A 16,722-nucleotide genomic window follows, 5' to 3' on the forward strand; every position below is an offset into this window, starting at 1 on the left:
AGATGGATGTTACCTTGGCTGTCTCCTGAGCTGTACAGCCTTTTAACACTTGCCAGGTGATCAGCTGCCAAATGCCTGCTCCTTCCTGCAGCCTGTTCATGGTGCTTTAAGGGCACACAAAAGCATTAAAAATTAGAGCTTTAAGTGTTTCAGAGTAGCGCAGATTTATCTGGTCCTTAGCTATGAGTCTCTGTTTTATGGTTCTTGTGCTATTCTTTAGAGGATGCAACTGGCTCCCATGAGGATGATAAGTAAAGTAAGGCTGAGATAAAACAGCATTTCCTATGGCCTTAGATACCCAGGATTTTTGCTGCAGCCAAGATTTTTCTCTCAAGACATTTTAATTCTTTGCCCAAATAACGAGAAATAAGAATATACATCTATACAAGACTTTCCAGAAAGCTCTCAAAGGTAGTTTGGAGTTAGTGTGAGCTGTTTCCATCCAGGAAGATGAGACACAGACAAGGCAAACCACTCAAAAGGGAGAAATGATGCTGTTGATGCCAAATACTCTGCACAGTGGGTTGATATTTTCCTCTTTAGGATGCTCTTAGTATTGGCCCCAAGGCATCTGGTTCATCCTGCCTGCCCATCCACCACAAGGAAATGCCAGTTAAAGGGGTTTGAATTTCATCAGACATCAACATGATTTGGTAAACACCCACAAAATTACCTCCCAGCTAAGAATTTAATCCTGCTCCGAAGGCAGCAGTCTGTGAACAAGCTGTTGGGGGCTGATGGTTCAGGGAACAGGCAGAGAGTGAGAAATCGGTTCTCTGTCATGCCAGAGCCCACGCTGCCATCCTGAGTCACAGTTGCTACTCACTTCACCTCTGTGATGACATCTGTGACAAAAAGATGTTGATAGTGCTAAGATCAACAGTCATGAGTACCTTGGAGTCTGGTCTCTCTTTCACACTTGTGCATTTGCGTCTTTCACACATTATCCTTAGAAAAAGTGCCATTTATATTTCCTTATCTGCTTCCTTTACTTGCCAAAAGCGAATTTGGGGAGGGAATTTTTTTAAAGAGCTTGTGAATGTCAGGAAGAATCGGTGTGAGACAGCGATTCCATCTTAGCCTTAGGGTACAGGTAAGCTATAGCCCTGGAATGCAGGAAAACAGGTCTGAGATGTTTAGAGGCTTCAACATTTTTATAGCCTGAGGAAATCCAGAATATCCCCGGAAAAGATTTCGTTGGCTGACTTTGTTTGGTTTTGATTTGCAAATCACAGCGAACTCCCCCAAACCCGTAACACAGACTCTGCATTCCTGCAGAAAGCGAACTGCTGCTTCCCAAATATCCCAGCCCCTGGTGCTCCTCAATGGAGCTGTCAGGTCTTGGCATCCCAAAAAAAGCTCTGCAGGCTGGGGCACCTCTGCTCCCAGTGCCCCCAGCTGCCTGAAGCTGCGAGGGAAGCTGATTTTCTTTGTGTGTGACAAGAGCCGGTGCGATCAGTGACAATGGCAGGAGATGCAGTGGGAGAAACAGGGAACACATCCCAGATTGCGGTGCCTTGAAATGCAGCCTAAAAAATCCATGCCTTCAGAGTCCTGGTGTTGCTTAGATTAGATTTAGAATAATGTAGGCTAAACCCTAATGTGGGCTCTGTGCTGTCTGTCTCTCGAGGTAAGGCTCCCTGCCTGTTTGATTTATGACAGATTAGGATGTCGATTAATCTCCTTTTATTTGGGTAGATGACTGTGGAGATTAATCAAGTATTGTCTGAAAAAGGAGCCTATAAATGCAGATTACTAATTTTTCATTAATTATTCCTCTGTATGGCAGAGGGATACAGTCAGGGATAGACACCAGACTCTTAAATCTCATTTCATGAGAGAACCAGAAAAAGCACAGCAGCTGCTCTGGCTGATACTGGTTCTCTCTGACATGCTCAGTTCAGCTTCCTGGAAAAGGCAAAAATCCACAGAAATTATAGATTATGGGCTGCTGTGAGAAGCAGAAAGTGGCCCTGAGCGAGGGAATCTGCTGGGCTGGCAGAGCACCATCCCTGTTTGCACGGGGCATGGGGAAAGCAGCGTTCCTTATGGGAAGAGCTCAGCATTCCTTATGGGAAGAGCTCAGCATTCCTTATGGGAAGAGCTCAGCATTCCTTATGGGAAGAGCTCAGCATTCCTTATGGGAAGAGCTGTCCTGAACCTGCAGAACACAGAACGGAACAAAGTGGAGCGGCAGCGCGCTGTGCTGGGAGCGCTGGCAGGCAGAGCAGCCTGGAGGAGCGACAGCGGGGGATGCTCTGCGAGCAGGACCGACACGTCTGTGCCGGCAGGGCTTCTGCGGAGGGCTTGTACCTTCTCTCCCTCTGCATTCCAAGATTTGGACAAAGATGGTTTTTCCCCTCTTTTCTGCCTGCTGCCAGCAGCAGTTTCCTGCCTCTGAGCTCAGGCACTGATCCTGGGGGTGAGCGCTGCAGCTGCAGCCACGGATCCCCCAAGTCAGGGATGTGCACATGGATCTTGTCCTGCCCTTCGTGACAAAACCAGGAGCAGCAGCCAACCAGCTCCTGTCTCTGGAATTCTGCTGGAAGCTGTAGTATCCCTCAGGAAGGGGATTTTGTTCTCTCCTTTTGATTTCTGTCTTGCTGGGCTTTTTTAAAGCGATTACATTTTTCTTTTCCATCTTTCCCCATGCGCTACTCTTCTGGGGGTGGTTCCCCACTCCAAATATTGCCATAATTGTGCACAGTGTAAACACTTTTTAGTAAATTCGCTCTTGCCCAGCTTGCCAGAAGGCAGAGGCAAGGCACAGGCACACTGTGACTGCCTGGGTATTAAGAAACCTGCTTTAAATGGCTGAGAAGGCCTGAACCATCGATGATGCCGGTGCTAAAATACTGAAACAATTATTTCTAAAATAGGGGTGGTGAACAAAGGGACCTCAGGTGTACAGCACTTGAGAGGGAGCACACCCAGCACCTTAGGAAGGGCCCCTGGGGATTCTGCCCAAGTGACAAATGCTGGTTGCTATAGAGATATCTGTCCTCTTCAAATATAGATGGATCCTGCCAGGATGCAGTGAAGTTCCAGTCAACCATTTCCTATCAAAGTAGCTGAAATTTTCTCAGGCTTTCCTTAAAGCCAGGAGCAGGCAGCATTCTGGAGAGAGGCAGCACAGACTGCTGTTCATTCCAACACTCATCTATCTCCCCTTTAAGGAGAAATCTGTGCTGAGGGAGCGTGGGGAGCCCAGACAGCACCACAATCCAGACACACGCCAGGATCTCCTCTGTGGGAATATGATTCCTCTTCCTTTCCAGCCTTCCAGCCTGGTCTGGATCTTTATCAGCTCAGCTTTTTTCAGGTAAATCAGCTGAAAAGTCCTGGAGCTGCTGAAAGCATCAGGCACTCCCTGCTCTCCTTGCACTGCGGTGAAATAACTGCTCAGCAGGGAAGCTGCAGTTTGCAGCTTCATTTGGGAGGGAAAGAGCCTTAGGACGGGGCAGAGATGGCAGAATTCTGCATTAAATCAGGAATTAATGGCACTGGCAGCAAAGCCACGTTCAGCCCAGGCACCACTTTGCACTTCCAGCCTGTTCAGGCACGAGGCTTTCCCAAAACCCTGGACAACACACGGTGCATTCCCGTCCAGCACTGGAACAGCAAGAAGTGTTTGTGGAGAACTTCTCCTCTTGGACAATGCCCAAATATTTCCCACTTCCTCTGCCCACTGGGACACAGTTGCCAGACTGAGCTCCTAAAGTGGTAACTGGCAGTGGGTAGCAGTGACTCAGATTTTCGGGAATTACAAAACTCAGTTTCCCCCTTCTGAAAATCATTCCCTCGGAGTCCATTTTTAAACAAGAAAGCACAGGCTTAGAGGGGCTCTCAATTCCACAAAATTAAAAAACTCCCTTCTCTCACAAGGGAAGGAAACACAGCAGGATCTCCTCTGGTGAGTGAAGGGTGGTGAATGTGCTGTTTGGACAGGGAGGTGCCTCCAGCCCAGGCAGAGAGATCCGTGTTTGCAGAACAGTTGGAGCTGCAGCTTCTGGAAGGAATCCATGAGAACTGCAGAGAGGCTGAAATTTAAGGTTGAACTCGATGATCTTGGAGGTCTTTTCCGACCTTAATGACTCTATGATTAGTCAGCATGGAAGGACACAGACAGTGTGGAGATTTTACCTACAACACCTGTCCAAGGCGTGTTAGACCTCACACAGTTTTGGGAACAGTTTTGGGATGAAGGATGTACCATGTGAGCAGCTTTTCAATAAATGACAATAAATTAAACCCACTCTCTCACTGTGAGATTTGGAATTCCTGTGGGCTGGAGTGTAAAGTGACACAAGAATTTCCTTTAACTCCTGCAGTCTTGGTGAGAGCTAATGAATTATTCCAGGGCTTTGTGCTAAGCCTCACTCCCTGTGGGACAGCAGTGCAGACAGGACAATTCCCACCCCAGGGAGCTCTTTCCTCTCAGACACTGGCACAGGCTTCATCAGTGATCACTTTTCACTTAGGCCAGACCCAAGGAAAGCTGCAGATCCCCTTCCTAATTTTAGCACTCCCTCTTGTACTACTTTATCGCATGATTCTGTAATTTTACTTAATTTTGGGGAGAGAATATGCCAGTTCTGAAGTAATTTTAACCTCATACGGTAAAACATACATTTGTATTTGTTCTATAAAAATATATATTTATTTATATTCCATATATATTTAAATTTTGCAGGTATGAAAAATATCCATGAACATAATATTGTGTATCAGAGAACAGGAGAGGCTGCTGGGAGGGAGCTCTCATGCTTGTGTGCATGTATGTGCTTAATGTCTTTCTATTTGCTTTGTCTTCTTAATTTATCTGAAATTTCTCTAGCTGGCTGTTTGATTTAATTCAGTGAATACATCATTTAAAAGGTGTCACAGAGATTTTTCTGGAAAGTGGGAATATCTCTTGTAAGAGGCACAGCAGGGGAAGCAGTGTAAGAATTTCAGACTCTGTGTATGAAAAGCTTCCCTGGGAGCAGAATTGCCTTTTATTTGGGATCTTTCTCACTTCTGAGCTGGCAAACAGAACAGTAGGGGGGGCTTAAAATGGATGGAGGATTTGCTGCAGCAAGGTGTAAGAAATGTGTTTTTCTGCACCAATGCTGCTGTGCTGTATTCTGTAACCAAGCAATCCAAAATGTCTTGATCCAGAGTTTTCATGTTCTTTTTTTTAATCACAGAATCCTGAATTGGTTTGGGTTGGAAGGTACCTTAAAACTCATCCAGTTCCACCCCCTGCTGGGCAGGGACACCTCCCACCATCCCAGGCTGCTCCAAGCCCCATCCAGCCTGGCCTTGGGCACTGCCAGGGATCCAGGGGCAGCCACAGCTGCTCTGGGCACCCTGTGCCAGGGCCTGCCCACCCTCCCAGCCAACAATTCCTGCCCAATATCCCATCCAGCCCTGCCCTCTGGCAGTGGGAGCCATTCCCCGTATCCTGGCACTTCAGGCATTTGTCCCAAGTGCTGCTTCCACCCAGCACCAGGCTGCTCTCTGTGACCCTGCCAGGCTCAGGGTGGGATTGCTGGGGTGCCTGTGCAGAGCCAAGGGTTGGACTCCATGATCCCTGTGGGTCCCTTCCCACTCAGGATATTCCAGGATTCTATTTAATGATTCTGTGATTCACATTCCTGACTTGAGGGGCTCTGCCTTAATCCTTCCATGCAGACCTGGCTGTGGAGAGAGATGCCCTCCTGGGGAAGGCGTATCCAGAGGCACGGGGCCAATGCTTGAGGTAAATCACTTCTCTCCTTCCTGTCCTGTCCAAAAGCCATCAAAATGTGTGTGATGGACCAAAAAATACTCCCAAAATGCTCACAGATTTTCCATCTCCTCAGAAGTCAAATACTGCTGTACCAACTTCCTGTTCCAACTTTTGAATAAAGTGTATTTGTATGATTGACTTGTCTGGATTTCAAGGCTTGATTTAGGTGGATCATCACCTTCAAACACCTGGACATCAGGGTTTATATCATCCTTTCATTTCTGTATTCAACTGGGAAAAAGTGCCATGTATAAATTCCACTGGATATACTCCAGGGGTAATTTAATCCTAATTACACTAATTTGCACAGAATTTCTAGCATAAGAGGCTATTGGAACATGGGGGATCCTTCTGTGGCAGAATATAGGCGTGAAATGTTGCAGCAAATAACCTGCAGTCATGAGGTTCCTTGTCCTGAAAGACTAAGTTGTTTACTGGGTCATCCATGGCCCAAAATTCCCAGGATCTTCACAGGAGAAATCCTTAGCAAGAGATTTTGAATATCTCAGTGTCTCTTGCAGAGTTCTGGCAATTGGAGTTGCACGTCCTTGCCCATGTGAGGGGGTTAGAATGGGATTATCTTTAGGGTCCCTTCCAACCCAAGCCATTCTGTGATTTTCTACTGCTGATGTTCAGACTCATCTAAAAATTAAACTTAATTTTTCCCCTATCACTGTTTTTACATTAATAGTGACTAGTCCTCCACACTATCAAGATTTGCTCAGTAACCAGGGAAAAAACACAAATCCCCCTTGCAAAGAAGCAGAAATGAAAATGCCATAGCAACCAGCAGGGACAGAGCAGGGTGTCATTCTGCAGGCTGGCACCAGCTCCCTGCTTCTGCCTTAAATCCTCTGCTCACTCCTCCTAAGCCCTGAGAGCTCCCCAGCCCAGCTCAGTGTCCTTGAAGCACTTTGGTGACAGCCCTGAAGAGAAATCCACACCCAGAGCTTTAAGCCTTGCACAAGTGAAGGCTCAGACGTCTGCAGAAGTGCCAGGTGGCTTCCTCAGGTTGTTTTGGCTTTAGAAAGGGAGAAAGTTTTGCTGAACCAAGAGAATAAACACACAAAGTCTCAGGGGGTATACCTGAAGGCACAAGTAAATAAATAACCCATTGAGTATTTGTGCAAGTTTGTCTGATTTCTCCTGAGTCGCTTGCACCAGAGGTCAGCAAGAGAGGCACAGAGGGGAGAGCTGAGCCAGCATTGCTGCAGCTGAGCCCTGCACGGCTGAGTCCTGCCCTCCCAGCCCCACAGAGCCTGTCCCACATGCAGGTGACACCCACAGGGGGCACTGGGGCTGTGTGTTCCTCACACAGCTCCCAGCAGAGCTCCCAGTGCTCCCTGTCCCCTGCTAGGCCCCGCTCAAAGGTTGCACTGTGGGTTTGCACTTTGAGCTCATTCTGTGTCTCCAGGCTCTGTGGATGCTGGCCCTTCCCAGGATCTCACCCTTCCCCAGGCCAGGCTTCAGTTCCAACCAAAATTCCCAGGCTCAGCCCATGGTTCTTCTCCACCCCAGAGCAAATCTCACAGTATCACTGGCCAGAGCCCCCAAACCAATTCTGCTTCCACTGCCTCACTTTCACCTCTGGAAATGCACCTGTCCTTGAGCACGGGTCAGGCTGGGCCCTGTCCCCATCCAGCAGGGAAACCACAAGGATGTTGTAATTACCAGCAAGTTTTCTGAGCCTCCCTGGCATCCCAGGTGAATAGGCAGCATCCAGCCCCCGTCCCAGCTGTCTCTGTGTTTCCCAAATCCTTGGGATAAACAAACCCCCCTAACAGTGCCTTTTTAGTGTCAGTGAATCAGGAATTACTTTATTCCTGTCCAGGGTTTGTGTGTGTGGCTGACAAAGCTCTAGCCTCCATATAGTCCCTGATACAAAACTTTGTCACTTATTTTTAGCAAACAAAGAAATCAATCTTCATTGGTTCCAAGTTACATAATTCTCTTTGTTAATTAGTATGCTATCCTCTATTGGCTATTGATTTCTCACTCCTCATGTTAATTTTGGTCCACATTCTTTAGTCCTTTTATTATCTCTTGCTCACATGGGAAGGGCTTTCCAGGCCTTGATTTCCTCTGTATCTTCTGGTTGCTCCAAAGTCCTTGAAGGGCCATAAGTTTAAGATCTCAGATATTCAAGCTTCAGCATCCTTTGGCTCTGTTTATTGAAGCTGGTCAGTGCTAGTTTTAGCAATTTGAGGTTTTGGCGATTTAGTGATCAAAGTAACAAGTAGAGCCTGTGAAGAAACTTTACTAAGAAAAAATCCTAAAAGTGGGCACCATTTACAATTAATTAAAACAACTAATTAAGAAATAGTTAGGAAAGTTATATCATTCCCAACAACTGCAGCAGTGCATGAACACTGGCCCTTGTCTACCTGTTGCAAGGTCTTCTGAGCAACCACTACAGACACCTGAGGATTCCAAGAGGTGAACTAGACAAAGGATAACCAGCTGGAAAAAGAGCTTGGTTCAGACAATGAAGCAGAACAGCTGCTCAGCAACCTTAAAGCAAGATTTAAAAGCCACTGTCCCCAGCACCTCACAGTACAAACTGTGTCCTGCAGTGAAGACCTCAGCAACCCCCAGCACAAGGGAAATAATAAATACCTGAAACAGTTTAGTGAGCAGTTCACTGATGTTACAGATCACCAGGTTTTAGGGAATCTTCAGTGCTGAGGACAGATCATTGAGGAGCCAGGGCAGCTTCTGCAGGAGCTGGGCCACCACACAGCTCTGGTCCTGAGGAAACACAGGTTTTCCTGTGGGAGACAGAATTTATTGGATAACATTTTCCAGTGTATTAGGCAGGACAACGATAAACCCCATACAACCCTCATCTTTTATGGGCCACCAGGCTGTGGAATGTGCAAATTATCTGAGCAGGTGCAAACTGCTGTAGGCAAGACAGTGCTGTGACTATTGCTGGGGACATCCCGGGTCAGTTCTGCCCTTCACAGCCTGCTGAGGGACATTTGTTCGCAAATCTGTTCAGCATTTGATTTGCCACCACCTCCACTCCAGACCAACCAGGCTCACAGTGATTTAGTCCTGATCCTCAGTAAACTCCTCCTCAGTCTCCCAGAGTGGCACTCAGACACTGGTGCTGCTCTGGACTCTGTGGAGTTTGCTGCCTGGTGGTGGGGCAGATTCCACTGGCCCCCCTCAGATTGCTCTCCATGGCCCCACATCATCATTTCCACTTCTACTGACACTCTGAACAACCCCCAGCACGCAGTGCCTGAGGCTGGGGCACACTTTGAAGTAGGAGCCTTGTTCTGTGAAGAAGGTGAGGAGATGCTGGAGCTGCCCTTGGCATCAGACAGACAACAGATAAGCCCAGCTCAAAGGGCTTATTTCCATCAGAGCTTCCCTCTGGGGGACAAGCCTTGCTCTTCCAGCTGGGCTTCCAGGAGGCCAGAAATGGGCATCTGGCAGCTCAGAGCTGGTGACTGCTGGCACAGCCCAGGACACCGTGCACTGTCTGTGCAGGGAAGTCCCACAGCAGGGCCCTCGTGCCTCATGTGCTTGGCTGTTTTGCTCCCTCACGCTGAGTGCTGGGTCTGGTGGCACAGCCTGTATTTCCTGCTGTTCATAGGCAATCTGTCTAACACAGCCAAAGCTCTCAGTTCTTTAAGCCTGGGAATGTGTTCTCACATATATTTAGCAAGGGTAACATTCCCCTCATGCCTGGCAGCCTATCTAAACCACAGCCTTGAAGGAGATGTTCTGGGATTACTTGGAGAAGGAAATTATCTCCATGGCTTATCCAGGGTGTAAGCTCTCAGCTGGCACTGCCATGTGGGCACAGGAGCTAGCAGGATGTTTGGTGCCTTGTTCAGGACAGCCAGAAAACCCCTCACCCATCCTCTGTGGGTGTCAGTGTAAACAGCCAGGAGGAGTAGAAATAATTTATTTTCCTGTAAAAACTTCCACTTTGCTTGCAGAAATGGGCTGTCAGACATGGATCTTCTTCCCAGACAATTTGTTGAAGTGATGCAGGATCATTATCTATCAAAACAAGACCAAATCAACAGGCATTTTCCCGTGGCAGGTTTCTACAAGGGGACCTGGAGCTGGGGAATGAAGAAATCTCTTACATTGCCACACATTAGCAGAACCTTGAGTGCTGACAGGAAGGTAAGGACTATCAGCAGGTATTTCCATACCTGTACACCTCTAAACTCTGGAATAGAGCTTTGTGTTCTCCAGGCTGCTGGACAGGGTCTGAAATCAAAATACAATGGAAATAATAGTAACTAACTCTATTCAGTGCTTCCAATGATCAAGATACATATATTCTTTAAACTAGTATCCACAACCAAGGAGATCTAAAGAAGTTTTACAGACTCTGTCATTCACTCTTCACACATGTAAAATGCTACTGCAGCAAGGGAGGAAGTAATTTATCATTCCTCTGCAGAAAGGCAGCCTGCCTTAGATTGCAGCAAGAGAAATTTAGTCAGGAAAAACATTTCCTGCTAACAGGAAAACAATGGAAGCCCTGGAAGTGCTGTCTCTGTAGCAGGAGCTGGGTGTCTGGCCCTGAGGTTGTGAAAACAAACAGATCAATCCACACACCACGTTTCAAACCCACTGCTCTGATTGCTCCCAGGTCACCCCTCAGCCACTCTGGTTCTCTGACATTGTCCCAAACCTGAGGAAGTTGAGTGAATTACCACTTCATTTACTACATGCTGGAGGAATTGAGCCAAAAAGGGATGTGCTGGGTAAGGAGAAGGGGAGCACAGGTGTACTTTGCTTCATGCTTACAGCCATGGGTAAGGATCACACCCTTTCTGCTGGGCTGTGAGAAGGAAGCTTGGAAAGAGAAATAAGCTAACTCTACAAACTGTTATCCCAAAATTATCACCACACTCCTTTAGCAGCTGAAAGAATGATCTAGATACTCTAAACATCAGGAAGAAAGCATATTTAAAAATCTGCTAAATTTAGAAAAACCCCAAACTACAGAATGTTTAAAAGGTTACAGAAGGAACTGTGACAATGGCAGTCCTCCACATCCCCAGCAAAGCAGTTCCCTAGTTCCCCTTCAAGTGGCTGTTCATCCTTCCATCCCTTCCTTCCCCAAACCAGCATTTTTTTACCTCAGTCTTTTCAGAATAACAGTGCATTCTCAGGGCTGATGTTCTCTGTTCTAATAGTGTTTCTCCCTGCAGGGAACATGAACTGGATCTGCTATAAAATAACTGCCTCTGGAATGGAGAGTGTTGCTGATGGTTTTGCCATGCGTGCTGAACCTGCAGCCTCCTGTACACACAGCCCTGAGGGTAACACCCATCTCAGGGACAACAGTGGGACACAAGTGTTCATCTTGGGAAAGAACTGGATTTTTCCTTTGCAAGTAAAAGCACTTTTACGAGGAATTAAAAACAGTGACTAATTTATCTATTCTGGGATTTGTAAAAAGATTCATGCACTGTCAGCCATCTGGATTCCCTTGCAGCTTTAAAGCAAACCAGAGGACAGGGCACAGAGTGCTTCTCCTGTCTTCTTGGAATACCCACTCCTTCCTCAGGGAAAAATCCACACCATTACATTTCCCAGATTTTACACTGGAGCCATCCCTATATTACCGGATCAGGCCAGCTCAACTCATTTCACATTGTACATCACAGAAATACAGCTATGGCTGCTCCCACAGGCTCACCAGAGCCATGTTCTAAAAGGTTTTTCTGTCTCTGCCCTCTCAGGGATGAGGATAATCCATACAGAAGTGTTGGCCAGGCTTCTTGCCTTGGTGCCTCCCTACCTGGAGCTCATGGGGCAGCTGTGCCAGCAGTGCCTGAGCTGGTGCAGGGTCTGTCCCTACCCTGTGCTCATCCCACTGTGTGGATTTCTCCAGGTGGGGCCCTACACACAATCCCCACAGGATCCCTTATCCTCAAAGGTAGGATCATTCCTGGGGCAGATACAGCCCAAAAATATTTCTGATTATCCATCTGTTATGAACAAGATGCAAGAAACACAATAAACCGAGCAAGGAGGAGAAAACCTCTGTTTCTGTAGGAACCCAGCTTGGAGACAAAGGCAGGAGGAAGGTCCTGTGCCTTTGTGCTCGGCCATGCCCCGGCCCCATTGGCAACTGCTTCCACAAATGAGGGGAAAGTGGGTCATTTTGTCGTCAGGACAACAACAGCACACACTGACCTAGATATGTCTGCAGGAACCTAATCTTGCTCCTGGCACAGACCACGGGGTTCACACAGGACCAGGGGTTCCAGCTGGGGAAGCACAGCACATAAACAAGCTCAAAAATGTCCCTTTTCTGTCTGTGGCAGCAAGAGCAGCCTCTCCCTCCTCTCTGTGTGTCATGGCTGGTGTCACAGCGATGGCACTTGGTCCTGATTGCCAGCTGCTGGTGGCAGCTTCCCAGGATGGCTCCAGGATTGTCTGGAATATGGGAGTTTTTGAGATGCTGCACACCCTTCCTGGATGCTCTGCTGAGCATCTCTCACTTTTTGAGGCTGGAAAGCTGATTCATGGCTGAGATGTGACAGCTTGGCAGTCCTGGAGCTTTAGACACACAGACATCTCCCAGCCACAAGCATTCTCCTAAATCCCAAAAGCACTGAGAATCCCTCCCTTTGTGAGCCCCTCTCTTATTTTATAGCTCAGGTGAGGTGTGTGGAAGTCCCTGATAAAGGAACCTGTGCTGTTTCTGCTGCCATGGATCACAGTCTGCACATCTGGAATTTGATTTCTGGCAGAGCCAGGTTTATTATCCAGGATATGCAAAGAACAGTCCTCACATCGCCTTCATGTGGATGAGGGGAACAGGATTGTCTGTTCTTCCTCAGATACAAAGGTATAGCCAGTCTTTAGCTTAAAGGGGCTCAAAGAACCACAACATTGCAGTCACAACCTTGAAGGCTGAGAACAAAAAAGCCACCTCAGGCCTCGCTATTCCTGTCTCCTTTGCCACCTCTTTCTTAGGTCAGTGCTCGGCACCTGGGGACAGCAGAACTCATCTTCCAGACCTCTGGAGAGGTGACAGATATGTGGATGTTTTCTGCACTGCTCAGCCCCAGGCTGCTGCTTGTGACTGTGACTGAGGGAAGAACTCTGAGTCTGTGGAAGAGCAGCACCAGCGAGCTGAGATGCCAAACTCAGCTGTCAGGCTGCAGGGAGAAACACCAATATCCTGTGCTCTGATCCAGAGGCAAGGCAGGATGACAGCGGGATTCAGTGGGGGATCTCTATCCATGGAACACATTTATTTGTTAAACTTTTTAACTGTATTTCTTGTATTTCTTATAATATCCAAAGGTTTGATGAGCCAGACAACAGATCTGGTAATCAACAGACCTTCCTTCTCCATTCCAAACAGAGCATCCTCCTCAGACTTCCACAGTTCCCAAATGGAAAAGCAGAACTCCATCCTGCTGCACTTTACAGCTTTGCAAGTGGCCAGACCAAATTTCACTGTTAATCCCTCTCAACTTCACTCAGCTTTCCTGGCTTCATGTCTATGAACATTTTGTGCAGATCTTTTCTGATGGGGGCAGTCTGCTCAAGAAGGATTTGCTCTGTGGTGGTGGCAAAGATGAGTCTGTTCCCACTGCAGCTCCAGTAGCTCCCATTCCTTAGGGAAGTGTTGGCAGTAACTTCTCCCTCAAATGCCAGGAGTCCTTTCAAAGGGGTCAGCACATGGAATTTCCCATTGGCCTGGCTTTATTTGACTCTAGAGCTTAAGGGGTAACAAATTTAGGGTGAAATTCTCTTTGTGAAGAGGCAGAACATGTCTGGGCACCAGGAACCTTTTCCCTGGGAATGAGATGCAAGCAGTGTGAGGGACTAAAGCTGACATGATTATTTTTTACTGTTTCTAAGCTTGCCTTTGGGCTTTTTTTGAAGGAAATAGAGGAATTAAACCCTAAGAACAGGCTTTGAAGGGGATTGGAGACTTCCTTGGCCCAACAATTCATAAAGACATAAAACTAACATTTTATTGTTGGAGAGTATGTGCGAGTGTACCTGACAGATCCAAAGGGAAACAGACTGAGGACATGAAGGGGTGGCTCACACAGCTGTTATCTCTGCTGGCAACAGCCTTGTCCCTGGCTCTCAGGCTGCATCTGTCCAGGTAGGCTGGGCAACTTCCCAACCAGGGCATCTCTTACAAACCCAGCTCACAGAACATGCCCTTCATTCAGGAAAGGGTTGGGTTGATCCCCAGCAACCTGTGTGGGGCTTGGATTTGCAGTCCTGAACATGTTTCTAGTACTGCCACACTTCTAAAGAGATGACCCTTGTTTTTTTCTGCTTCAAGCCTTTCTGTTCCCCTTTCGTTTTTGATCTTGAATGGAGGGCACTTTATCCATTCAGAGGCCTGGCCTCATGTCAGTGTGTGCCTGAGGCCTGAAACACAATTTCATTTCTGAAATGTTTTAAAACTCCTAGAAGCTGCCTTGCTACCCAGCTGTGGGAAGGAGCCAGATGGGACACACACATCTGGATCACCATCTCTTGCCAAAGCAAGCACAGCCCTAACTGGGCAGGATCTAATCAGGCACCTTTGAGAGCAGAGGAAGCCCATGGCTGAACAGCTCCAGGTGCTGTCAATAGACTAAGGAGGCAAGGTTTTGCCTTCTGGCATTAGGCTGTTACCATTTGACAGAGACTGCTCCTTCCTGCTGCTTTAAAGCAAGAGATTTTGGGAAATCTGTTTCAGGCTTGGAGAGCTATTTAATCTTACCTCTGAAGCTTTTGTCTGGAACAGTTTGTGACAGGTAAAAATCTGAAATATGAATAATAAGCAGTTTCACAAGTAAAGAAGCCAACCATGAGCCCCATCTGAGGGCAGACAGAGTAGGAACAGTCTCCCTGATTTCCTTCTTTCACAGGTGAAGGGTATGACACACTGAACACATCTGCCTGAGTGAGATGCTGGGAATATCTGAGCAAAGCCAGCTCCTTTTCATGGGGCTGATCTCTGGGACAGCCTTTGTCATCCCACTGAACTCCAGGCAGGATGTCACTGGCATCCTTCCTCCAGAGCCACAGAAACCGCTCAACCACATGGCAGTCAAGGCAGGAAAAGCAGTTTGTCATAGCATAGGATGATTTAGCTCTTGCAGATCCACGTCCAGTGATCCACAGGCTCACCCACACCATCAGAACCCAGAGCCCTGATTTCCTTGGAGACTGCAGTGTCATCTACAGCATGGCCAGCAGGGATTCAGTCCTTCAGGACTGCCCTGGGGCCCAAGGGCTCCCTTTGGAAGGTCACAGAAGGCAGATCTCCTGCTTGGCAGGCAGTGGAGCTGATGGTCTCTTGGAGCTCTGTCAGCAGCAACTTGAGCTGAGCTGTTCTGAGGGACCAGCACGCTGTCAATGGTTAATCACTGTCCCAGGCTGCCAGGCAGGATCCAGCTCACAGCATTCCCAAGGATACCCAAATCCTGACAAGCTGACAGGCACCAGCTTTTCCCAGCACCCAAGGCTGCTTTGGGAAGATCCTTACAGCTGGATTCACCACCCAGGTGTTGGTGCTGGCAGTGACTGAGGGCTGGGAACTCTGCTCTGACAGAAACAAAACTCACAGGAGTTTTTTTGTCTGCAGCTGGCTCTGCTCATGTCGCCAGAGTGAGACACATGGCACAAACCAGGGAAGAGGATGAGACTTCTCAAGTTAATAATAGTGATAGAAAACAGAAATTAGGCCAACTCAGGAGAATCCAGGAGGAAAAAAGAAAAAAAGTGGTGCAGGAGGTTGGATCAGTGCTAATTTTCTTTCACCTGACAAGACACCAAGGATATGTCTGAGCTACTCCTTTCCACAGGTGGAATAAAGAGCTTTACTCTGTCCTAAAAAGGCTCTTTCCTGCACACCTGTGAGTGCTTCATAACCTAGGAGCTGTATTTGGCTCCCACCACCCTTCCAGCATCCTCCTGTAAAAATCTTTTATTTATTATCTCTATTCTTAAGCACTGAATAACCACTGAAAACTCTAAAAACATCTCCACTTCACCCTGTATTTACCAGCATAACAATCTAATGCCAACCATCCATTTTCAGCCCACATCTCTCCTGAAAGGCCTTTGCAGTGCCTGCTTCTCCAAAGATGATAAATACTTGTATGCTGGGGCACTGAATCAATCCACCACAGTCTGGAATGTTGAAAGCAGTAGCTGTGAAAGAAAAGGTCTGTATTAATTTAATCCTTCATGCTGTCAGAAGGGAAACAGATCACAGGGCAGCAGTTTGTACAAGTATCAGAAGAGGGGATGGAATATCAAATCCAGGGGCAGTGTGTGAGCATCCTGCCTGGAAACTGCAAACAGCTGGAATATTTCAGCACAATATAGAGAAAAGTATCCTGGGTTCAAATACCAGCAGCAAGTTTAAAGGCAAAGCAAGAAAGGATCCTGCATGTTTCTATTATGCAAATCATCGGTAATGCTTTAAGGAAAAACAAGCCGCATGGTTTTTTTTTCCCCCCCCTCTCTCTTCCTTGCTCTTGTAACTGGGTTTTAGAGTTCAAACTGCCTGCTGACAGGGACGGCTGGGGGAGTTGGTATAGCAAAGCTCACATTTATCCAGCTACCCCAGAGCAACCCTTGAGCTCAGTGCACACCAGTGAAGGTGTCCCTCAAACCTCCCATGGCTCTTCCAACCCCGGCTCCTCCACAGCCCCTCGGGCTCACCCAGCCTCGTTCCTCAAGCTCCCCTCGGGCCCCACCAGCCCCGTCTGAACCCCTCCAACCGCCCCGGCTCCCTCAGCCCCGCAGCACCAGACGCCGTTCCTCCAGCACCGGCAATTCCAGTTCTCAGCCCCCAGCTCCTTCAGATTGCCTGGGATCCCTCAGCCCCCTCGGGCTCCTCCAGCTCCGCAGGCGCTGCTCCCCCTCAGCTCCGCTGCGGCCCCGGCGCCCCCTGAGGCGCCGCTCCCGCCACGGCGCTCGAGAGGCCGGAAGCG

At 47.9% G+C, this 16,722-nt stretch overlaps 1 protein-coding gene and 1 long non-coding RNA gene across 3 annotated transcripts; one reads left to right on the forward strand and one right to left on the reverse strand.

The window, feature by feature from the left end:
- Positions 1-13: 13 nt before the first annotated feature.
- LOC106628614 (uncharacterized) lies at positions 14-16,709 on the reverse strand. Of its 2 annotated transcripts, XR_015774639.1 has the most exons (6): positions 16,538-16,709; positions 15,786-15,934; positions 9,949-10,006; positions 8,390-8,541; positions 674-845; positions 14-104 (listed from the first exon to the last, which is right to left on the reverse strand). It is a non-coding gene; the product is annotated as an uncharacterized LOC106628614 (long non-coding RNA). The 2 variants fall into 2 exon arrangements; XR_001332023.2 differs by lacking the exons at positions 14-104; positions 674-845 and adding an exon at positions 7,654-8,016.
- On the forward strand, positions 10,557-15,785 carry NWD1 (NACHT and WD repeat domain containing 1). Its single transcript, XM_088067733.1, is given in 6 exon segments — positions 10,557-10,560; positions 11,494-11,690; positions 12,323-12,531; positions 12,533-12,608; positions 12,737-12,928; positions 12,931-15,785. Coding segments are annotated over 6 exon segments (1,023 nt in total). The 3' UTR covers positions 13,276-15,785.
- Positions 16,710-16,722: the final 13 nt, after the last annotated feature.

The sequence above is a fragment of the Pseudopodoces humilis genome, chromosome 28 (assembly GCF_049639895.1).
Source record: "Pseudopodoces humilis isolate 2021_Gansu_Grassland_sample_001 chromosome 28, ASM4963989v1, whole genome shotgun sequence".
Lineage (NCBI taxonomy): Eukaryota > Metazoa > Chordata > Aves > Passeriformes > Paridae > Pseudopodoces > Pseudopodoces humilis.